The 26,095-nt window shown below is 36.0% G+C and overlaps 2 protein-coding genes across 2 annotated transcripts; one reads left to right on the plus strand and one right to left on the minus strand.

Moving 5' to 3' along the window:
• Positions 1-15,043: 15,043 nt before the first annotated feature.
• On the minus strand, positions 15,044-17,182 carry LOC127088056 (uncharacterized). Its single transcript, XM_051028969.1, has 3 exons — positions 16,473-17,182; positions 15,999-16,346; positions 15,044-15,920 (listed from the first exon to the last, which is right to left on the minus strand). Exons 1-3 carry the CDS (start codon positions 16,812-16,814, stop codon positions 15,414-15,416), a joined length of 1,197 nt encoding a protein of 398 aa, XP_050884926.1. The 5' UTR covers positions 16,815-17,182; the 3' UTR covers positions 15,044-15,413.
• LOC127079046 (uncharacterized) lies at positions 17,137-25,239 on the plus strand. The gene is made up of 3 exons (XM_051019458.1): positions 17,137-17,201; positions 24,621-25,088; positions 25,206-25,239. Exons 1-3 carry the CDS (start codon positions 17,137-17,139, stop codon positions 25,237-25,239), a joined length of 567 nt encoding a protein of 188 aa, XP_050875415.1.
• Positions 25,240-26,095: the final 856 nt, after the last annotated feature.

The raw sequence follows: 26,095 nt of genomic DNA on the forward strand, positions 1-26,095 counted from the left end.
AATCAAATATTCGCAGCTTGAGAAAACTTGTTGTGCTTTGGCCTGGGCTGCTCGCCGACTGAGACAGTATATGTTGAACCATACTACCTTGTTGATTTCTAAGATGGATCCAGTGAAGTACATCTTTGAGAAGCCGGCTCTCATCGGACGTGTTGCCCGTTGGCAGATGATTTTAACAGAGTATGATATCCAGTATACATCCCAGAAAGCCATCAAAGGGAGTATTCTGTCAGACTATCTTGCTCAGCAGCCAATTGATGATTATGAGCCGATGAAGTTTGATTTTCCAGATGAACACATCATGTTCCTCAAGATGAAAGACTGTGAAGAGCCAGTTGTTGAAGAGGGACCTGATCCAAACGAAAAGTGGACTTTGTTGTTTGATGGGGCTGTCAACGCCAGAGGAAGTGGAATTGGCGTTGTCATTACAACTCCGAAAGGTGCGCACATACCTTTCACCGCTCGTTTGACTTTTGAGTGCACAAATAATGAAGCTGAGTACGAGGCCTGTATCTTGGGTATTGAGAAAGCCATTGATTTGAGAATCAAGACTTTGGACATCTTCGGAGATTCAGCTCTGGTGATCAATCAAGTGAATGGTGATTGGAATACTCTCCATCCCACTCTGGTCCCCTACAGAGACTACACGAGAAGACTGTTGACTTTCTTCACAACAGTAAAATTGTATCATATACCTCGTGATGAGAACCAGATGGCAGACACACTTGCTACTCTATCCTCCATGATCAAGGTAATTCGTTGGAACCATGCTCCCAGGATCGATGTGATGCGCCTTGACAGGGCCGCATATGTGTTTGCTGCTGAACTGGTAGTCGATGACAAGCCTTGGTATCACGATATCAAGTGCTTTCTGAGGAATCGAGAGTACCCTGCAGGGGCATCCAACAATGACAGAAAGACTTTGAGAAGATTGGCAGGAAGTTTCTTCTTGAACAAAGACAATGTGCTGTATAAGAGGAACTTCGACATGGTTTTGCTCAGATGCGTGGACAGACACGAGGCGGACATGTTAATGCAGAAAGTTCATGAAGGTTCCTTCGGTACTCATGCCGGCGGACATGCAATGGCTAAGAAATTGTTGAGAGCAGGTTATTACTGGATGACCATGGAGTCAGATTGCTTCAAATATGCTCGGAAGTGTCATAAATGCCAGATTTATGCTGATAAGGTGCATGTACCGCCAAATCCTCTGAATGTTATGACTTCGCTGTGGCCGTTTTCTATGTGGGGCATTGACATGATTGGAAAGATTGAGCCGACTGCTTCCAATGGGCATCGCTTCATCCTTGTTGCCATCGACTATTTCACCAAGTGGGTCGAGGCAGCGTCGTTCGCGAATGTCACCAGACATGTGGTTGCCCGTTTCATCAAGAAAGAAATCATTTGTCGTTATGGGATTCCCGAAAGAATCATTACTGATAATGGTTCTAATCTCAACAACAAAATGATGAAGGAGTTGTGTCAGAACTTCAACATTCAACATCACAATTCTTCCCCTTACCGCCCTAAGATGAACGGCGCTGTTGAGGCGGCAAATAAGAACATGAAGAAGATTGTGCAGAAGATGGTCGTCACGTACAGAGATTGGCATGAGATGTTACCTTTCGCCTTGCATGGGTACCGCACTTCAGTACGTACATCGACCGGGGCAACCCCTTACTCCCTGGTGTATGGTATGGAAGCAGTCCTACCTGTTGAAGTGGAGATTCCTTCTCTAAGAGTCTTGTTGGATGTCAAGTTAGACGAAGCCGAATGGATTCGGACAAGGTTCAATGAGTTGAGTCTTATCGAAGAGAAGCGAATGGCAGCCATTTGTCATGGGCAGTTGTATCAGAGTCGGATGAAGAGAGCCTTTGATCAGAAAGTGCGTCCTCGTTGTTTCCAAGTCGGAGATTTAGTGTTGAAAAGGATCCTTCCTCCTCAGACAGATCACAGGGGCAAGTGGACTCCTAACTATGATGGACCGTATATTGTCACCAAGGTTTTTGATGGTGGGGCCTTAATGCTTGCAACTATGGATGGTGAAAACTTCACTTCCCCTGTGAACTCAGACGCAGTTAAAAAATACTTCGCATAAAATAGACCCGCTAGACAGTAAAAAGAATAGTCCAGGCAAAATTGGGCATCCCGACGAACCAAGAAAATGAAAAGGTTCGGGCAAAAATTAGGGATTAAAAATGAAAAGATCGTACACCCGGTAAGTTGAAAACCTGAAAAGGCAACTTAGGCAAAAATGGGTATCCCGGTGGATTGAAAACCCGAAAAGGGCGATCCAGGCCAAAGTTAGGGATTAAGCGAATGACTGCGTTCTGAGTTAGTTCTGAATCTCATCTCATGTCGATGAATGGAAATTTTCGAAAGGTAGGAAACAGTCCAATCACCTTTTCAGAAGGCTGATCATCTGGAGGATCTTGAAGACGGGCAAGTCATAGCAGAATTGGAACCCAATAGAAATCCATTTCACATTGTCATTAGATTAATTTCTGTTTTTATCTTTTGTGCGATTACCTCTTTCCAGGGATTGCTTCCTAATGTAAATCCCTATTCAGAGGCCATTCAATCAATAAAATCATGTTATTCAGTATATCTCTGTTTTCATTTTCATTTTACTGTTTTGTTTGCAAAAATGACGTCCGAATTTTTGATAAACATTGCATCATGACACATAAGGGCTTTACAGGTACATGCTTAATAAACATTTAAAATTGCTGTAAATTTTAAGTGTTTTGGATCGTCTATTCAGAACAGATACCCTCGGGGCATTTCCTTAAAATCCCCTGCAGATGATCGTGAATATCTTCCCCAGTGAAGTCGCCAACAGACGAATCTGGTGTCTTATCCCTGCAGAGCTGATCAGAGTGTTGGATTCTTCAATCCCCAGCAGGTTCTCACCACTGTACTTCCCCAAGCGTTTGTTTCAGGACATACACTCCCCAGTAGAGTTGACAGTGCCAGACTATATATCCCCAGCGGAGTTGACAGTGCCAGACTGTATCTTCCCAGCAGAAGTGGCTGCTCCTTAGGGTTCGAGGCCAGATCGATAATTCCAATGCCAGATCCATGGTTTCTTTCCTTGAAGCAGAACCTCGGTACCGTATCAGTGTTTGCTTCCCCTGCTGAGTCATCTCTCGCTGATCGTGGTTTCCAGAACCACTATCGCTTTCCCCAACAGTAGGTGTTCAGTGTCGTTCTCTCCCCAGTCAGAATCTCAGTATTTCGTCATTGCTAGAACACCGTGTGACGGGTCATTTCCCCACAGAATTCTTTGCGTTGTGCATCTCCAACAGCCTTGCCAGGGTCTAGAAGATGGTGATCATTTCCCCAGTAGATCCCCTTGCCTCAGCTTGGCATTCTACCCAGCATTTCGCATCCCTGGATGTAGAATCATATTGCATTGCATCCTCCAAAATCGCGTAGCATTTCCATTTTCATGGAGCATTACGCCATTGAAAGATTCAAACATACGCATGTAAGCATAAAACATTCTCGGTATCCCAAGTGATAAGTTAGAAGTTGTTTCCAGTACTCAGACTGAAGATTGTTCATGACCCACCTTGGTTATCCCCAGCAAGTGTCATTGGCCCATGCGTCGCCTCTATTTTCTTTCCATATTTCTGCCGATGCTGACAGGCATGAAGTTTTTCCGGTATTCAGATCGAAGTGACGTTCAGGCCAGTTTCCGGTATTTAGACCGAAGTGGCATTCAGGCCAATTTCCGATATTCAGATCGAAGTGGCATTCAGGCCAATTTCTGATATTCAGATCGAAGTGGCGTTCAGGCCAATTTTCGATATTCAGATCGAAGTGGCATTCAGGCCAATTTCCGATATTCAGATCGAAGTGGCGTTCAGGCCAGTTTCTGGTATTCAGACCGAAGTGGCGTTCAGGCCAGTTTTCCGATGTCCAGACCGAAGAAGTTTCCGACGTTCAGGTCGATGCAACTTGTGGCATTCAGGCCAGTTTTCCGATGTTCATATCGAAGAAGTTTCCGACGTTCAGGTCGATGCAACTTGTGGCATTCAGGCCAATTTTTCGATGTTCAGATCGAAGAAGTTTCCGACGTTCAGGTCGATGCAACTTGTGGCATTCAGGCCAATTTTCCGATGTTCAGATCGAAAAAGTTTCCGACGTTCAGGTCGATGCAACTTGTGGCATTCAGGCCAATTTTTCGATGTTCAGATCGAACAAGTTTCCGACGTTCATGTCGATGCAACTTGTGGCATTCAGGCCAATTTTCCGATGTTCAGATCGAAGAAGTTTCCGACGTTCAGGTCGATGCAACTTGTGGCATTCAGGCCATGGTTATTTCTGTGTTACCATTTATTTTGGTATCCAAGTTAACATTCTTTTTCGGTATTCAGACTGACTCTCACCGTACCAGACGGATTCTTCTTTCAAGACCACCTCTTTGCCGATTCTGACAGACATTGTTACTTCACTTCACTTCAGTGCAAATTTTTGGGCTTTTATTGTATTCAATCCCTTGATACCTCGAAAGTACGAAAGCAGCTGTCATCTTCTTTCCAGGTCTCCAGTTGATTGAATAGGGGCAGCTGTAATACCCCAAAATTTACCCTTCATTTTTCCGAAAAAAAAAACGAAATAAAAAAGAAAAGAAAAAAGAAAAAAAAAGAAAAAAAAAAGAAAAAAAAAAGAAAAAAAAAAGTTAAAAATAAATAAATTAATAAAATTAATTAAATAAATAAATAAAATATAACAAATTTTTTTGGACTTGGGTCTCCCTCATTTGAGCCCACTACCCACGAAAATCAGTCTATAAATACTGAAGTTTCAGTAGAGGAAAACACACTTGGAGTTATACTGGGAGATTCACTGGAGAAAGATTTTGAGAGAAGCAAAATACTCTGAGGTTTCCTTGTAACAAAACCCTGAGGAAAAAGATAGTGAGAGAAGAACTAACAGAGTTCAGAGCAGCCTCCAAACCCTGAAGGGAACTCAACTGCACAGAATCACCTCTGCCTCACATAAACCCTAAGGATTGTTTTGTAAACCTCACGGGTGCAACTCAATTTCAATCAAGCTCTCCAATCAGGTTTGCCCTATATCCATCATCTTTATGCCTTTAATTTGAATGCTTTGAATGTATGAGGTATTATGGATGAATTTGATACCCTTTTGATGCATGTGTTTGACAAGAGGTTTAGGCCTCCTACCCTTGGTTACTTTTTGTGAGATTTTTGTGAATTTTGATGGAATTATTCATGTGGTTACATTTTGATTTAAGGCAACTCTTGGTTACCCTATTTTGTTTCTCTAACCTGTTTGTTGAATTTTTTTGTGAGGGCTCACATGACGTTTGCAGGGATAACTTGCGTGGTTTCCCACTTTATTTGTGGGATACCCCCTGGAGGTTCATTCTGATTACCTGTACTGACCCACTTTCTTTGATGATGTTAGCTTGGAAGGATCTCAGGGTTTCCCATTCCTCTAATTGTTGTTACTTCGGATCTTTATCCGTGTGGTATTTTTACATTTTTCCCGCATTTTACTGCTTTCCTAGCTGGAAGACCTCGATAGGAGGCAATGTTTTTGTGTTTACTTTATGCAGGTTCCTTTGTCCAGGGTTAAGAGCTATGAGGTCTTATCCTCATTACCCTTTTGCATGCGCGTTCCTACAATGCAAACAAACCCTTCATTGATTTTTCTTCTCCATAACACACGTTTACTCCTTCTACTACAGGTGAGTAAGTCTCCAAAGGTCGAGCATCCGGTAGATTGCGTAGTAACGTCGTTCATCCAAAACCCAATCCACAACCCCGTAGTTAGCCGAATTACGGCTTGCTCTGATTCTCATTCCAGATGAGATACGTAGGCATAAGACGCGATGTCTTAGCGAGCACACATCCCCCAACCCATAGGTCAGCCGAGCTACGAAGACTCTGATTCTCATATTCAGATGAGATACGTATGCAGTGGATGCGACATCCGCGCGAGTCATTTCTCTTAACCTTTTTAGTAAATAAACACATTAGGTAAACCCACACCCTTTAGACAAAAACCACAAAAGTGGATCCCGTAGAGTACTATGGATGCGTAGGGGTGCTAATACCTTCCCTTCGCATAACCGACTCCCGAACCCAAGATTTGGTTGCGAGACCCCGTCTTGTCCTTTCCTTTTTCAGGTTTACTTCGAGCGTTTCCTTTCCCTCCTTTGGGATGAATAACGCACGGTGGCGACTCTTCTATCATTTTTCTTTCGCCGGTTGTTTTTTCGCACACTGTATTTTTCAGGTTGCGACAGTTTGCCTTGCTGTAACTGGTTACACCCCCGTTTTAACCAGTTACATCACTTTAATTACTTGAAATAAATTCAACACACCGCCTTAATTCAAATGCTCAAAATCTTCCATGCTTATATTCATCTTCAACCTCTTTAATACATACTTTGTGACTCCCTTAGTCAACAAATAAGCAACTTAGTCCTCATTTCTGCAATATCCAAATATTAACCTTCCTTCAATAACAAGTTCCCTCAATTAGTGAAACCTCATCTCAATATGCTTGCTCCTCCCATGTGCAATTTGGTTCTTAGCAAGATTAATCACGAAAACATTGTCAACCAGGAGTGTAACAGCCTCACCCTCACTGCTTCCCAACTCCTCCAATAGATTCATAAGCCACACGGCTTGGCATACTCATAACGAAGCGGAAATATACTTAGCCTTACAAGATGAGAGTGCAACTACCGAATCCTTCTTTGAACACCATTAGATTGGTGTTTCATCGAACATAAATATGTATCCAGTTGTAGACTTTCGATCATCTTTATCTCCGCACCAATTGGAATCGATAAAACCGTGATAATATCATTTTTTACCTGTATCCGCTGCACGAAAGAGACTTCCACAGCCAACAGAGTGTTTGATATATCTTAGGATCCTTTTGAATGCTGCCAAGTGAGAGATGTAACACCCATTGCATGCAATTATCAAAGAATTTAATTAACAAAATACAATCACTTAGGGTGTCACTCACAATAATCATAGCCTATTATGTAACACGGGTTACAACAAAATATTTCACTACACACATTTTCACTTAGGATGTTTACACGACATCCAACTCATCTGAATAACTTCGCAGCAGAATCATAATAAGAAAACATACCAATTTTAAATCTCGTAATAGTTTTCATAACAAAATTAAAAGCACCAACTCGTGAGTTTTCTCCAAATGTTATCACACCAAAACATAAAACAAATACGAGAGCATGATTGTCTCTTAGGAAATTTCAACACAAAATAAATAATTTTCTCCTCAGTTTACATATCAGAGCATAACCAAAGCTAACACGCATAAACTAAAAGAAATAGCTCTAGTCTCTACTCTTGAGTATCAAACATAAGGGATAAGAATTCATTTCAATAATAACAACATAGAATGTAAATAGAGTACAACATATACACAATCATGCATAATAACATATCACATTCCACTCCTAAATTATCATCAGCATCACCTACAACAACACCATCATTACACACAATCATATTTCACGCATATAATTCATTCATGTTATGCGACTCACGACAAAGACAACAACTCATATGCATGTGGTACCAATTCAATATTTGGTTCTTCTTACAAACCCAATTCCTCCTTCGAAATCCCGAACTCCCCCTTCCGAGTTCTAGATAAGTCTTTTGTCCCCCTTCGGACCTATAACTTATCTCCTTCAATATATCAACAATGAATGTATGACATGGTAATAATGCAATTAACACAATAATTATAATAATATTTAGCGATCTGCAATCGATCACACAATCGCAACCATGCATAACGTAATCCATCCTTCAAGACTATCACCAATATAATAAAACACATCCTCCCAATCATTTACAACACATCCAATAATTTGTAAATACGGACCTCGTCCATATTCGTCACATCATACATTTCTTTCTCACCTGCTACTGACCTCTGATAAAATCATTCAAAATATTTTACGCTTAAAACAAATTTATAATCCTCTATTTCAGCTACCCAATTATTTGAACCCCGTCCTTAAATTATTTACGAGTTGAAAGTTATTATCAAAACCGTGCATGAAGGCGTTACCAAAAATTTGTTGTTTTCTGAACTTTCCAACACGGTTTTCATCTTCTCCAACCCCAAAAACGACCATGAAATCATCCCCAAAAATATTTAACCCCTGAAACAAAGTTATTTTCCTCTGCTTCAAATACCCAACACTTTAAACCCCGTCCCAAAATGATTTACAAGTTGAAAGTTATTATCAAAATCGTGCATAAAGGCGTTACCAAAAAGTTGTTGTTTTCTGAAATATTCAGCACGATTTTCATCTTCTCCAACCCCAAAAACGGTCATGAAATTATCACCAAAAATATTTTACCTTTGAAACAAAGTTGCATTCCTCTTTTTCAGCTAGCCAACGCTTCAAATCCCATCCCAAAATGATTTATGAGTTGAAAATTATGATCAAAACCGTGCACAAATGTGTTACTAAAAAGTTATTGTTTTTCTGAAATTTCCAGCATAATTTTCATCTTCTCTTACCCCAAAAACATCCATGAAATCATCACCAAAAATATTTTATGATTTTAAGTTCAGCCATAAATATACATATATCAATCACTATTTATATTCATATGATCATGGATCTATATACTATATCAATCCCTAAAAACTTCAAACATCATCAATGGTGAACATACATGAACACTTTAGAATATAAATTTCATTCAACAAATATCAACATTCATCATAAATTCAAAAAAATTTAAACATTCCTCTGACCTTACATTCATATCTCTATTATTGAACCAAATTCTCATCCTTACCTTATAATTCCAGAAAAATTCAAGCTTTTGGATATGACTTCTCTTCCCTGTAGCTCTCTTTAGGTTTTCCTTACTTTTCTCTTCTCTTGTCTCTTTTTCTCCAATTCCAAAAGTTTCACCTCACTTCTCTCCTCATAAATCAAAACCTTATTTCTACCTTTCTAATATTCCACTAAGCCTCAACTTATTACTAACTTACATTATTTATTTTAATTCTCCACAATTTTCACTTTCCACCCCAAACTCATTATTTCCTTTTATTTTATTATTTCATTTAAATAATAACACTAAAACATTATTTAATTAATTAAATAATTTTAAATAAATCTATCAATCTCTAATTACTCTTCACACTCTCTACCTAAGGGTCACTCACCCTTGTTGCCGTAACACATCTCAATTATCACACAAATAATAATTAGGTACACACATAAAATTATAATTTTAATTAATATAAATAATTTCTATAAAAACAGAGTGTTACAAGACACCTTCAGTCTTCCCATGAATCTACTCACAATACCGACACTGAACGCCAAGTTTGATCGCGTATTGTACAAGTAACGCAAATATCCAATCAACGTCCTATATTGAGTTGGATTAACATCTTGATCATCCTCATTCTTAGACAACTGCGGCCTTGGTTCAGCTGGAGTAATGACAACATCATAATGCTTCATCTCAAACTTCTTCAATATCTCAAGAGCATACAGTCTTTGGTGCATGAGCAAACCCCTTTTGGACTTGTGGAACTCAATACCAAGAAGTGTGTCATGAGATCAAGGCCAGTCATCTCAAACTCTTTCATAAGTTCACTCTTGAACTTAGAAATACATTTTTCGTTTTTTCCCATTATCAACAAGTCGTCTGCATATAGACAAAGGATAATCGCTCCTTCACTTGTATTCGTCTTCACATACACTCCATGCTCGGATACACACTTCTTGAAGCCAACATCCTTTAGGAACCTATCTATTCTTTTATTCCAAACTCTTGGAACTTGCTTCAAACCATATAATGTCTTCTTCAACTTATAGACCTTCAGCTCTTGGTTTCACACAACAAAATCAGGGGATTGTCCTACATATACCTCATCTTCAAGCGGTCCGTTCAAAAATGCATATTCGACATCCATTTGGTAGATGGGGGAAATTATGGTTATTTGCAATACCAATAACAAGCCTAATGGTTTCAATCCTAGCAATCAGTGTAAATACCTCTTTAAATTTTAGGCCTTCTCTTTGCAAAAACCCCTTAGTCACCAATCGAGCCTTATGCTCGATTATCTTACCCTTTGGATTTTCCTTCACTTTAAACACTCATTTCACACCAATTTGCTTCTTTCCATCCGGATAATCAACCAACTCCTAAGCATTGTTATTCTCAATGGATTCCAACTCCTTCTTCATAACACAAATCCACTTTGGATCACTTAAGACGTCTTTTGTATTAACGGGTTCAGATTCGACCATAAGTGCAAAATGGACAAAAACACCATTATCATTAACTTTGTTGTCTCAGAACAACTCAAAATCTTGGAGTCTTTGAGGAAAACCTCTTTGCCTTGTTGACCTTATAACCTCTCGTTCATTTCGGGCTTCGACGACGAGTTGTTCCGCACTTCCCTTTTATGCAGAACTTAGAATTTCGAAGTTGTAACCGGTTATAGATTTTTGTTAACCGGTTAACGCGTGCTTGTAACCAGTTAACGACTTCTTGTAACTGGATAACAGTTGCTTCACTTGCTTCAATTCATCAACCACAACATCTCGACTGATTAAGATCCTTCTATTTTGAGTATCAAACAGTTTATAACCACCGGTAGAGTGATACCCTACAAGTATCATCACTTCTCCCTTATCATCCAACCTCTTTCTAAGTTGTCCCGAAACATGTCGGTATGTAATGGAACCAAAGACTCTCAAATGGTTCAGATTCTGTTTGAATACTAACCATGCTTCCTCCGGTGTTACTTTCTCAAGCTTCTTTATGGGACACATATTCAACAAATAGGCAGATGTGGATACCGTTTCTTCCCATAACTCTTTTGGTAAGTTCTTCCCCTTTAACGTGCTTCTTACCATGTTCATGATCGATTGATTCTTCCTTTCGGATATACCATTTTGTTGTGGTGTATAGGGCGGTACTACCTCATGTATAATCCTTTCTTGATCACAAAACCTCTCAAAGTCTTTTGAGACATATTTGTCTCCACCATCCGTTTTGAGCACTTTGAGTTTTTGATCACTTTGTGTAAGAACAAAAATTGTTCTACAACAGATTCCTTGATTTTGATGATAACAAAGGATGAAACCAAAAATGGCACCCTAACGAAAAGTTTCTAAGTGTGCAGGATTCTAAAGAAAGAAGGAAGAAATCTGATGACATCATCAGATACAGAACCAGATCAGATACAAATTATCAAATGATCAGAAGCATCTGAAGTGGAAACAAGTTCAAGAAAGTCTAACTCTGAGCATAACAGCAAAGTATCAGAAGCATCTGAACAAGAAGTAAGCTCTAGATGGTCTGACTCTGAACAACGCTATCTCTAAATTCCAGAAGTTATCAGCGCTGTCTGAAGAAACTATCTGAACTCAACATCAGAAGCAAGATTCCAAGATTCTCAGATACACGAAGACTCTGATCATGGAATTGCTAATTATGAAAGAGTAACGTTAAAGTCAAGTAAAGATTTGCAAATGGATTTCCTAAAACAGAAAGAGACGTTAATCTCCAATTTCAATAAAGAAGATACTATATGTGGTAAGTAGTCACTTCAAGGAGAGAAAGTTATCCTGCAGAAGCTATTTATGTTATGGCGTAAATTCATCTTATTACTCATCAGTTTCAACTACTACCTCACTGATCTATATAAAGGACTGCAAATCAACATTCAGTACAACAACATATACAAGGAGAAATTATACTAAAACATCAACACACAAGAAAACCTTCTTGCTCTCTAAATCTTCACGAAGCTTTTGCTTATTACGTGAAAAACTCTTGTTCTTAATATTGTAATACTTGCTTTCTTAGAAGCACTCTAGATTACATAAATCTTTTATCTATTGTTTGTTTATTTCCTCAAGTGACTCTGTGTAGTCTGTATACTTGAGAGGACTAAGAGATCTTCCTCTTAGACGTTGTTTGTAATCTTTCAAGATTAGTGGATTAAGTCCTTGTTGAAGGCGAAATCACCTTGGCCGGGTGGACTGGAGTAGTTTTGTGTTATAAGCGAACCAGTATAAAAATCCTTGTGTGATTTTCATTTTGAAAAAGCGTTTATTTTCCAAACAATTCAAACCCCCCTTTCTTGTTTTTCTCACCTTCACTTTGCCTTTCAACCATGGACTTGAACTTCTTAAACACTTCAAATACCTCGTCGTTTCTCTTGATTAGGTATGTCCATAACTTTCTACTATGATCTTTGATAAATGTGACAAAGTACATATTGCCACCAATGGAATCTACTTGCATCGGTCAGCACACATCCGAATACACCACCTCAAGGTGATTCTTGGTTATACAACATGCATCCTTGCTGAATTTACCCTTATGTTTCTTTTCTTCCACACATTCTTCACAAATTTTAGCTAGTATGTTGATCAATGGCAACCCTGTTACCATTTTGTTCTTTTGCAAGTCTTTGAGATCTCTAAAGATGAGATGCCCAAGACCACAGGGCCATATCCATTATTCTCTACTTTTTATAGTAGAAAGACATCTACGTTCCATAACCTTAAGCTCAACCTTAAAGGTTCTATTGGCAGTCAAAGGTGCTTTAAGGACCAAAACTCCCTTTGCATTCATAACACGCAGCCCTTTGTTTTCCTGTAAATCTTGTAACCCTTCTCAAGTAATTGGCCACTACTTAGAAGGTTACATTTGATTCCTGGAATGTACAAGACATCTTTGATCAAGGAATATCTACCATCCCTTCTCATGATCAAAACATCATCGATCTCATTTACTACTAGAGTGGTGTCATCCGCGAACTTCACTTTGTTCTTCATGGCACGATTGATTTTAACAAACCAATCCTTCCTCCCTATCATATGAGTTGAACAACCCGAGTCCAAGTACCATTCCTTGTTGCATTGAACTTCTTTCATACTCATCATGGCTTTTTCTTCTGCATGTAACCGATTAACCGTATCATTCAATCGGTTATAACTCAATTTTGCAAAATTCCTTGAATTGCTACTATTGTTGTCCCGCAACTTATTGTTGTTGCATTCTTTTTCTGTAATCATGATCAAGAGTGTATTCTCTTTATCAAACTCTTGTTTTGCAACCTTGACTTCTCCCCTTGAGGTTCCTTCTTGTTCGCATTCCACTCTCTTGCAAAATGAACGAACCTTTGACACTTAAAGCATTTCTCCTTGCTCTTGTTAAACCTCTTCTTTTCACCTCTAAAGTTTCCTTGACCACCATTTTTGTTGAAGGTGTTCTCACCCATTTGACAAGCCGAATTCTTTGAATTTTGAGGCTCTCTTCCACCAAAATTCTGAAAATTCCCTTTACTCTTCATGGACCATTTTCCTTTCAAAGCGATCTCCGCTTTTGCCTTATCGAAATTTATCTCCTTCATCCTTTTCTCATGAGTCTCAAGAGAGCTTTGCAACTCTCAATTGTCACAACTACATTGTCAAATCTTGGTGTTAAAGAATGCAATATTTTCGCAACAACATACTGCTATCTAACAGTTTCTCCGTATGCCTTGACTTGATTCACCAACCTAGTGATTCTCGTTGTGAAATCGTTGATTGTCTCATTTTCTTCCATTTAAATCAATTCGAGCTGACGTTTGTGAGTTTGTAACCTCACTGCCCTCGTCTTGTCAGCCCCTGCATAGGCCTTCTCTAAGATCTCTCACGCTTGCTTTGACAATTCACAATCACCGACTTTCTCAAAGTTGTCACCATTAACACATTGATAGATAAAAAAACAACGTATTGAAATCCTTCTTCTTCTCTTCCTTATGCGTTGCTTGTTGTGCATCCATTGCACCAGCGACAAGAGGAGTAACCCCATTCTTGATCACTACAAGAACATCTTGGTAACCAAACAACACTTTCATTTGCTTACACTATTTGATGTCATTCTTTGCATCAAGGATATGTAGGTTTTAAGGGATTATTTCATCGTAAACAAAACTCATGTTGCACACTAGGTGTTTGTGGATCAGAACCAGACTTTTGATGCCAAATGTTAGAACTTTGAATCACAAGATTGGTGTGAACAATGGTGGAGAGAATTGGAATGTGGAAAGCGAAAGAGAAAAATTAAGAGAGAGAGAGAGAGAGAGAGAGAGAGAGAGAGAGAGAGAGAAAGAATTGAGGGTGAGAATTCAATCATGCATTAATCTAGGATGAGAATGCATCTTATACATTTATATAAATGTTACATTATGATTGGGAATCAAAACAACCAAATGAAATAACATAAAAGTACAAAAATCAGACTTGTAACCGATTACATCATTCGGTTAACCGGTTACACCTGACAATGAAATTAAATCAACTTAGTGGTAATCAGTTAACGCCACCGGTTAACCAGTTACGCCTTCGAAGAACATAATTTTTTGCTACTTCATTGGTGTTGTTTGCCTTGCTGTAACCGGTTACACCTCCGTGTTAATCAATTGCAGTACTTGAATTACTTGAAATACATTCAACATGAGGTACACACATCACTAACCTTGATCCATACTAGAATCCCACTTCTGCTTCTTCACTAAACTAACCATGACTCTGAAACTATTTGTTAGTGAGTCTGAGGAACGTCAGATGTGTCGATAAATTAAAACATTAAGAATTCGAGAGATCTTAACATCACATATACACTTAATATACACTTAAAACCTTAAGACACTGAAAATATGAATCAATTCTCTTATTATCTGATATTTCCTCCATTCATAGTTAATGTAAAACTCAACCACTCACATTTGAATTTCAAATGATATATTAGATTCATTAATACCTTTAAATAGATTCCGGTCATTAAAAAAATGTTTGATAGATAAATAAATAAATAGATGTATAACCTAGTAAATCTATAGATAAAATTGTCACCACTATAAAGCATGAGAAAATAAAGTTACAAAACCCCAAACAAACGATTGTGTAGTTAGAGTTCAGCCATAGAAGTTTCGCTTGTTTGCACCTTAAGTATAGTAACTAGATTTAGTGTACATGCATCATACATGATACTAAATTACCAAATATTCTTTATCCCTCGCGGGACAAAAAAATTATTATATATCACAACAACTTCTTCAATAATATCATCAATAACTTTACTAAAAATATTAATTCATGTGATATTTGATCTTCAAGTTGATTATTTTCACAGAAAGACTAATAATGATACCGTGCAGTAAAGATCAGCTAATCCCAAACTGAAAACAAGTGTTTAAAATAAACCTTGCTGTGCAAAATCATCCACCAAAGGGAATGTTTGAACTCACTTTTGGGGATATGATGATGATTCTCCCTATTAAAATGTTTTCAGAGGCCAATGCAGAAATTTCAACATTGCTACACATTCACTGCTGCAGCATCACTCCTCGCAGGTTTCAGTCACAGAACCAAATCTTAGCTCAGCTGGAGGAATGAAACAGTCCACAGAAAGGCCAGGGACATTGAAAGCCACTTCTTCAATTATCCATGCTTCTTCCATCCTTGTTTTTGTGTGGCTCATTGCTGTTTCTCCAAACTTGAAAAGTGTTACGTGAGAACGACCCGAGTGAGCAATCATTATCCCTTCAACAGGCCTATAATCATCAAGAAATGAATTGATTGTTGTCTCCCAATATACAGCATCGCCTCCGTTGTTCTGAATACGAGTTAAATGAGAATCTTCCAAGTGAATAAGAAGTCCTGTTTTCTGACTGAAGTGTCCTAGCAAAACATGTCTAATGATCTCTGTGGAACCTTGGCTTCGGGAATTTAACGTGGATGGATCGGAACATATTTTGAGAATGAAACAGTCCTCTCCATTTATCTTCTTCTCTCCAACACATCTTGAATTCATAAACATGCTTGCAGTTGTTCTTGGATCAAGACCCTGCGAGCATAAAAAAGTCTAAATTATAGAATGGAAAGACAACAAAAGGTAACTGATAACAGATAGTTATGTTGAAACCTGAAGAGAGCGTCTTAGAGGCCTAGGTGGCCCTTTGGCCGAATGAGGACCAAGCCACGGTGTGTGGCGCCACACAAGTTTCCCATTGCAACCTGCATGAACCTTGCTTCCACCAAGAGAAAGCTCCACATACCACATGTCTGGCTTCATCTGCCACAGGACAAACCCACCGGATTGTGCAGCTTTAGAGGGGTTCCGTGTACGCACAAGCTTGTTAGCCGTCTCAAACTCGGAAGCAATCATCCTCACTTTTCCCATTGCATAAGCATTGTAAATAGAATCTTGAAGCTTCAATCCCCCAGAAGCAGCTATGTACTGTTGCAATATGTAGTGAGCAGAAGATGTTTCCTGTAGCAATACCCAATAAGAGGGTAATGAAAATCTTTGGTAACTAAGTAACACTAATAATCTTTTATACAAAATAGTAAAAGATAAACTTTTCAAAGAAAAGAAAGAGGAAAGTGAGAAACAAACAATGGGAATGTCTTTGATAGCAAGGTGAGGAAAGGGCTCGGTGATGCTGACACGGAGAGGAGCCAGAGGAGCACCAAGAACACCAAGCAGCAGCCTGAGATCGGAAGAGGAGGAAACAGAGAAGCTACATTCTCTTTCCTCGGGGCCCTCTTTCAACGGCGACATTGTTTCCACCGGTGGCCTTGAGAGGCATCTTTCTGCAAACAGCAAGTCCAGTGGAGGAACATGGTCTTTCTTCCGCCGCCGGAGTAACGTTGAAATCGGAGTAGCACCGCTCGCCGGCAACAGGCCTTTGATTAAGTCGTCTTTGAGTGTGGAGAAGAAGCCTTGTTTTTTGTCCATTGTTAGTTACTGTTACCTCGAGTTTGTGTTAGTTGGAGTCGAAACAGTAACCACAAACAACTGAGAAAGAGAAGTCAAATACTACCAAAACAAACAGCATTGAGAAAAAGACATTGTTAATATTATTTAATATTTTATGTTTTTTATAGATAAAAATGTTAAACCCAATGGTTATTTATTTTGTCAATGGTTATTTTGTCACGGAAGGACTATTACTGTATTTCTTGGGGGTGGTAGAAGACAGGACAATGGAAAGGGACATAGAGGAAGATGATAAAAGAGGATATGATTTTCTTGTCGAATGAGAAATAAGAACAGAACTATGAATGGACGAAACTGGGCAGCTCTCGTAGTGACGCTGCAGAATAAAGGACGGGAAATGAAACGGTAACTCGTCTTTACTCCTTGTAACTTGTGTGGGGTTGGTACACTACACCGTTAACAATGGCCAATGGGACTCTGTTACGGTCAAATGAACCTTTCCTACGTAATTAGTAGTATCTCCTTTCTCTCTCTACTATAACTATTTATATTTTCTTAGGTTAATGTCCTATCAAAATTACGTTTTTAAATTATTTTTTGGGTTATCTTTTTAATTTAAAATTTAAAATAATTTAATAGAGAAATTACATTAACCTTCCCAAATATGTTGAAATAAGACTAATATTTTTTTTTAGTTTTGAAATATGTACTAATCTCCTTTAAAATTATATATAGCATCAAAAACTTTTGATGATTATAAAAAAAAAAATTAACTTAATTCATTTCGGCTCCTTAACTTAATTTTAAAGGTTACTCTTATATCATCAAAAATATTTTTGTTAATCAATTTAGTTCATTCCATTAATTTTTAATTTTAAATATATTATTTGAGATAATATTGTTGAGTGTGTCATAGATTTTATTAATATTTTTATTATTATTGATCATTTTAAAAAATGTGTGTCGGTAATGATAATGTGAAATTCTATTTAAAAATAAAGGAGTGTTTCATTTTATTTGATAGGACATTTTTCACCAATACGCCTAATCACCAATACCCCTCGATGGATAAATTGTCATCACATTTAATCTTTATAAAGCCTTCCTACACCAATATTTAGGGAAGGGAGAACAAAGTATGTGGCTTTCAAAGTTAGGCAATCTTAAAGGAAGAAATTATCATGATGAAGATTAAAATTCTCTATTAGACATTTGACTCAACGAGAATATTGACAACATCATTGTCCTTAAGGAAAACAAAGAAGGAGGTTTGGAAAATTGAAAAATCATTAAAGAAGGCTTTCAACTAAATACTCAACCCCACCTACATCATTTGGACAAAGTTCTAATTAAGTTCACGACAAGAGCTAAGAAACTCGTTGGATCATCTAAAGATATTGGGAGCATAATCCACGGTGTTAGATGCCATGTTCCATGAGAGTGAAATTAAAGGGAACTAAAAGAACAAGATCCACTCGTCAATTTAGCTAAATATACTAGGGGTCAAATAATTTGTTTACCAATCCAAAGAAGGGTGCCAACCTGCTGAGAATGTAATTCATGGTGTCGAAGCATAATATTGTCGAAACACCTAGGTATCGAAGTGTCAGAGAGTTTGTTTTGACATGGATTTTTACTTAGGCCCAATTTTATAGTGTTAGGAGAATTATGTATTATGGTCTTTTGTTTGAGGAGCAAGCAAATCCAAATCTATAAATAGGAAGTAACCCTTATTGATTGTGATAACACAACATAAGTGCAGTTGTGCAATTGAATAAAATCTCGGTTTGAGAGCAAATAGTTATTCTGCAGAAATATCTTCTTCTTCTTCCTTATTTGAAAATCTTAATCTCTCTTTCTTCCTCAATTCAATTTTGTTTCTTTTCATTACCAATGTGCAGCGAAATCTTGCAACCAAGATTGGTTGATTCACTTGAGTGAAGAGTGCAGAACATGAGGAGTAATCAATCAGAAAAATTGGTTCTTGTTCATCAAGATTCGGTTAAAAATTCTCCATAGATTTTGGTGAATTTCTTGACGGAAAATTGGTGAATTTCCAACACAACCTTCGATAATGGTAGGTACAGATTATTTTGTCATCCGTACTTTTGACTACAAAGTAGCCCGACTTTACATAGACTTAAAAAAATAAAAAAAATATCAACTTGACAATCCATGTTAATAGAAAAATGAAAGGTCAGCCAAGTCATTGATTTTGATGATTCGGTTTCTTGAAGGACCAAAACATGAGAATCTTCATAAGAGAGAGAATCCAAACTTTTTTTACAATCTTTCAAAAATTATCCATATGGTAGGGGATAAAATAACTATTAACCCTTTAAATTTTTCCTAATTTTGTGAATGTTAACTTGCATGCTACATTCTTATGGTTCCTAACCTTTTCCTCATTGGTTAATCACTACCCAACCACATCTTATTAATAGATTTTCATAAGGCATTATTCCTCTCACATTTGATAAATATATCTGGTTTAGAATCGCTCTATCTATCAAGAGCTCTCTTTTAAAGATGGTTATACTACAAATGTTACTTCTGGTGAACTTGGTTATTGGGGGAGAAAATTTGGTTGGATGTGATGATTCTTCATGTCAAAACACTGATAATTGGGGAAAAAATCATAATGCTTTGTGTATTTATGACTATCTAAGAAAAAGTGATTTCATTATAGTGTCTTGTCACACAATACGTTTGAAGATACTCATTATCTCTTTAGAATATGTTATTTTTCTTTTCAAAATTGGAATTGGTCATCAACTATTGTTGAGAGGCCATTGGACTTCACTTCAATATACATACTTTTTTTTCCATAATGGATGTAACTTGGAACTTGTAATTCAAGGATTTAACTTTATCAGCAATTACTAATATTATTTGGTATATTTGGTTTTAAAGAAACAAGATTTAGTTTGACAATGCTCATAGTAATACGACTATTGGGTTGAACAAAATCAAGCGAGATGTTTTCTTATCCATAAATTTATCTTAAGGGCAAATACATTCTTGTATTCAAGAGGTCAAATTCGGTTGTTGATAATGTAATTGTTGATTATTTGAATTATCCAAATTATGTGTGTGTTAACTTGCCCGTTGAGGTTTGTGACTTCATTCATAATGGTTCCTTGTCTTTTTTCCTCATTGGTTAATCATTGTCCGACCTGATCTTATCAATACTATCACATAATTCTTTTCTCTCACATATGATAATGACCATCCTTTTGGAATCACTCTATCTATCGATAGGTCTCTTTTAATGATGTTTATGCTATCAATGTTGCTCTTAATCAAATAGTTGGATGAGGGAATAAAATTTGGTCTAATGTGACTTTCATGACAAAACCTTGGTAATTTTGAAAAAACTTCATAATAATTTTTCTACCGATGACAAACTTAGAAAGATTGACTTCACTATGGTGTCCTAATGCCGCTATTGCACAATACCTTTCAAGATACTCATCATATCTTTTTTGAGTTTTATTTTGCTTTGCAAATTTGGAATTGATTTTCATCTATTATTTATATGCTCTTGAACATCACTTCAATATACCATCTCTTTTCAATTATGAATGTAAATTTAATTCTATCAACAATTACTAACATTATTTGGTATATTTGATTTTATAGGAAGACGATGTAGTTTAAAAATGCCCATAGTAATCTGGCTATTGTGTTGAACAAAATCAAGTCAAATGTTTTCTTATCCACAAGTTTTTCTAAAGGACATATGCATTCTTGTGTTCAAGGCTTCAAAATCATCAAATTTTATCATGTTACTTGTCATACTCGAATTGCTCCAAAAATTACTTAAGTTAACTAGGTTGCCCCTCTTAAGTTTTGGTTTAAATGCTATTAGACGATAGACTTCAATCTAGAAGAGGGGGTGAATAGATCACAAGTTAAAAAGTTTAGTAAAAAACTATTTTGAAAAGTTTATGGCAAGCGGAAGTAACCCAGATCGAATCGTCTAACCGAACCTTTATCGAAGCTCGTATATGAGTTAATGCTATCAATGTATGATAATGAATACAAATTAATCAAAGACTTTTAACCACTACCAATTGAATGCTATGCTACAAGGATAGTCTATTCCCAATAATAAATTACACAAAAATTCTATTGAGACAAATTATCGAACACCTTGTGTGCAATCAATTGTGTTTGGAAACTTATATGGTTTTGTTGATCTTAAAATCCAATCACAATCTAAAAGATTGTGATCAACTCAATTATTTCAAAAGGTTTATCAAAAAATCCTATCCAAACGTATTGATCGCACGGTCGATGATTTCAACAATTTGCAAGTGAAAAATAAAAGAGAGAGAGAGAGAGAGAGTACACATGGATTTGTTTAGGTAGTTCCTCAATCGACTTTGCTATGGGTACATCTTCCCTCAATTTAAACTTGAATTGAGATAATGAAATTAACTTTACTTTGCAAAAGTATGTATATAAGAGAGATGTAGCAATCCAACCCTACAAACCCTAAGTTTTATGTGATTCTGACACCTTCTCTTCCCTTGATCAAGTAACCCAACAATGCCAATTTGATTCACCCTCTCACGCTACTTCTTTGCAAGAAACCCCTTATTCTTCAAAGCTTTCACTGGATCGAATCCAAACTGCAAATTGTTGTAACCCAAGATTTACCAATATGATCCGTCGTCTCACGCTACTCTTTTGCAAAAACCTCTCGTTCATTAAAGTCTTCACTCGACCGGATCCAAATTGCGTAATCTTGTCCAAAACCTTCAAATCCAAAATTGATCTTGATGGAAAACTCACCTTAGTTTTCTTATTTGAAACTCTCAAAGATCTCAATCCAAATTATAATTCAATCAACCTAAATTGGAAGTTCTCAACCCTAATTCTAGATGGCACCCAAACAAATAATGATTATGTGTAGTTTGTGTGTGTATGCATAAAATAAGGTTGAAGATGATGAGAACTATTTGAAATCCCGGTTTCGTGTAGGTTTACTCTATAACCTTTCTAGAAATGATGCATGTATAAAGTATTTATATGCATGCATGTTCTGAGGCAAAAGGAATGCAAAAGATTTAAACAAGTTATGAATTTTTGGAAATATAAGTTGCATGTGTCAACCTATGTAAGTCACGTGCCGACCTGTTCAATGCATATGTCTACATGTATAGGTCATGCTTCGACATGTATAAGTCATATGTTGACCTATAGAGGCGACACATCAAACAGAGGTTACAGACTTTAAAAATGGAGTACATGAGCCGACCTGAATATCGGATGTGTCGACTTATATAGGTCATGTGTCGACCTATACAATCAGCACATGCTACAGGATTTAAAAATGACTTACATGTGTCGACCTGTAGCACGTGTGTGTCGACAGATAGACTGTTTTTCCTATAAAAAATTATTTTTAATGCATGACACCTTTTCTAAATCCTTTGAAAATGTTTTTATACTTCCTAATGCTAAGATGCACATTAAGACTCAGAGGATACCGTCCAATATGCATAAGCGCTAAAGTATCCTAGTTTTGAAATCATGTAAAACACATCTAACTGGAAATTTCACTCGCATACTCCTTTTTTTATGATGGAAAAACTTGAGACAATGTGTCGTGTGTCTTCATAAAGGCTGCCCCTGAATGTATGCATCTCAACTTCATATTGCAGATGCTTCTCCCCCTTTGACAACATCAAAAAGAGACAAAGCAATCCATGAGAAGTATCTTATATCACACATATACAAATATAACACACATAGGCATTTGCAAAGATAAGATCATCAATAACACAACACTCACATAAAATGATGTACGTATTGAAAAAGAATGCCTAAACATAAATAAAATCATTTAAAGCAACAATATAACATGGTTGCCATAACTTATGCCAAATACCATATACAATAAACATGAAAGATGAAGGATACAATGCAATCAAAAACTTCTGAGTTGCTATAAAAGCGACATGATTACGTGACATATATTTTTGGTACTCCTACTGCACACGCATGTGCTCTAGCAAAGTGATATATAGATTTACCACCACTCAAATCAAAATGTTGCACACACATGTGCTCTAGCAAAGTGATCTATAATTGATAAAGAAATGTCATAAAACGCTTGAAATTATTTACGTCCTCCACTTTAACTTTTGTCATTAAGAGTTCCCTATGATGGATTGCAAGTGCAAAAAATTATCTAGGTTCAAGATTTGTGTTTTTAAATATTCATTTAAGCAGAAAATCATTTATTTTTCTAACTTTTTTTAAACCTTTTTTTTGTTTTATATTAGAAACAAATAACTACAAGATGAATCATTTGATCTTACCCAAATATCAAGGAGTCGAAGATCCAACATATGATCTTCAGGGATAAATTAATTTTTATTTTAATATTCTGTGTGAACAATGTAATATTTTGGGTAAATATTGTAGTATGTATATAAATCATTTTTATTTATTTTCTGTGTAAATAATGTAATGAATTTCAATTAAAGAAACAATATATGTTACCCCTCGATTTTATTGTAAACCGAGATATATGAGGCGCTAGTTTTATAAATAATAAAAATGCAGATGAAGAGGTTCAAAAACTCATGTGCAAATTAATTTATCCCTTGGTGTTTAAAGAACTAAGGTGACAAATCGTTACTTTTCATGACACCCTTCGTTACCTCGGTACTACAACCGAGATAAAATGCATTTCACATCCGATGTAAAAAAACACTTTTTATAGTAGTGAGTGTTTGTATTTAAAGAGATTTTAGACAGTGTCGGCCCTATTCATGTGCAGGGAGTGTTGTAGCACTGAGCCTCATAATTATAGGGACCCCATATTTTATTATTATTATTATTATTGAATATATAAAAAAAATTAAATATTGGAAAATAAAACGTTTGGTATCAGAAAAACTTTTGATCTTCTCCCTCTTTCTCTTCTCAGATTCGTGAAATAAGGAAAAGGAAAACAATTTTTTTCTCTAAAAACCTTCTCTTCACCATTATAACAAAACTTTCGTTGCACCACTGTAACAAAACGTTGTATCATCGCCGCACATCAATCCTCTTCTCTATCAGGTTTGTTTCTTGAATCACTTTCTTTCCATCCATATAAAAAATTATTTACTTTTTTACTGTGATTTGATTTTGAAGGTAGAAAAAAGAGTAATTTTAATTGGAATAAATTGAATATTTAAATTGACTTTGAAGGTATTAAAAGAGAGTAATTATAAAAATCTCGATATGAAAAAAGTTGCTGAAAATGCAGATTTTTTTTTTATTTGGTACTGTGGTACAGTAACAGTAGTAGTGCTAATAGGATTTGTTGGATATTAATATTATTCTATTATTACTATTAATAAATTGGTGGAGGATCTTGTTAGAAAAAAAATGGTATGCACTGCAATATTATTTTTAATTGAATTTGATTTGGCATTTTATGAGTAAATAAGTATGATTTGATTAGTAGTACCATTTTATGAATAAGTATGATTTGAATAGTTATTTTTTTCAAAAAGAAAAAGAAAGTGATACAATATCAATATTTTATTTTATGGATGAACTTATATTATATTAAATATTATTATATTAATTTACTTTTTTTAACTAATTTTTAATTACTAATTTTCAATGTTTTTTTTATGATTAATGTATAATTTCCTTTATTTAAATGTAATTGATTTTCTATTTTTCTTATTACTAATGTAATAATTTAATGTGTAGGGATACAATTTCACAACAGGATTATTAGTAGATCATCAACAGACATAAAAGAAATAGTGAGATATTCCAGGTTTTTTTTACTACGCCTCCTAAGAATAGGAAGTATGAATGTGAAAATGATAAGCGTAAGAAAAAGAAAAAAATTGAAGAGTTAATTCAATCTCAAGTAGGAGCTCTTGATAATTTTTTAACCAAAGAACCACAAGTTTCAAATGAAAGTCATTATGTTGATAATATTGATGTTGAATTTCTTGATAATGTGCCCATTGAAAATGATAATCTTGATAGTGCGTCTTTTGAAAATGATAATTTTGATACTGTGCCCATTAAAAATGATAATCTTGATAGTGTGCTCATTGTTGATGAAGTTAATAATGATGATGTTGATAATCTTGAAGAAATTAATAATGATGATGATAATGTTGATTATGATATATTTGATCCAAGAAATTGGGATCGTCTTCAACCTACAATGGTTGATTTATTAGTTGCGAAAGGTCCTAAAAGAGATAATTCTATTGTGAAGGGTCCTAGAGATAGTTTGAATAGACGTTTTACGACTAATTTGTATACTAGAGATTTAGCAAATTGAGAGATGTGTGATAGAGATTAACTTATTTATTCGAAAGAGCTTGATAGATTATTTTGTTTTTGCTGTAAAGTTTTTAAAAATGGAATTTGCAGGGGACAATTAGCAAATGAGGGTTATAGTGATTGAGTACATGTTGGTGCAAGAATTAAAGAGCACGAGTTAGGTATGGAACATGTTAAAAATATGACTATTTGGTATGAGTATCGCCAAAGGCTGCAAAAATTTCAAACTATTGATAAAGCGACTCAAAGATTAATTGAGAAAGAAATGATCACTGGAAATATGTTTTAAAAAGAGTTATTTCAATAGTGAAGTTTCTTGCTAAACATAATTTGACCTTTAGTGGTTCTAAGGAGAAATTGTACGAAGATAGCAATGGCAATTTTTTGGGTTTGATTGAAATGTTAGCTGAATTTGACCCAATCATCCAAGAACATGTTAGACGTGTTACAACTCAAAAAGTTCACATTCATTATAAAATACAAAATGAATTGATTTCATTGCTTGGTTCTGCGATTAAAATTGAAATCATTAGAAAAATTAAACAGACAAAGTATTTTTCAGTGATACTTGATTGTACTCCTGATATTAGTCACCAAGAGCAAATGTCTTTGATAATAAGATATGTGGATATTTCTTCAGCTTCTATTAGTATTGAGGAATTATTTTTAGGATTTTTGAATGTGAATGATACAACTGGTTAAGGGCTTTTTGATGTTTTACAAAATGAATTGAAAGAACTTGGTCTCGACCTATTTGATGTGAGAGGGCAAGGTTATGATAATGGGTCAAATATGAAAGGAAAACATCAAGGTGTACAAAAGAGATTTTTAGACATGAATCCGAGAGCGTTTTATACTCCTTGTGGTTGTCATAGTCTTAATTTGACATTGTGTGATGTGGCTAACTCTTGTAATAAAGCTAGGAATTTTTTTGGAGTTATTCAACGCATTTATACAATTTTTTTTCCAATTCTACTAAG

The sequence above is a fragment of the Lathyrus oleraceus genome, chromosome 5 (assembly GCF_024323335.1).
Source record: "Lathyrus oleraceus cultivar Zhongwan6 chromosome 5, CAAS_Psat_ZW6_1.0, whole genome shotgun sequence".
Classification (NCBI taxonomy): Eukaryota; Viridiplantae; Streptophyta; class Magnoliopsida; order Fabales; family Fabaceae; genus Lathyrus; species Lathyrus oleraceus.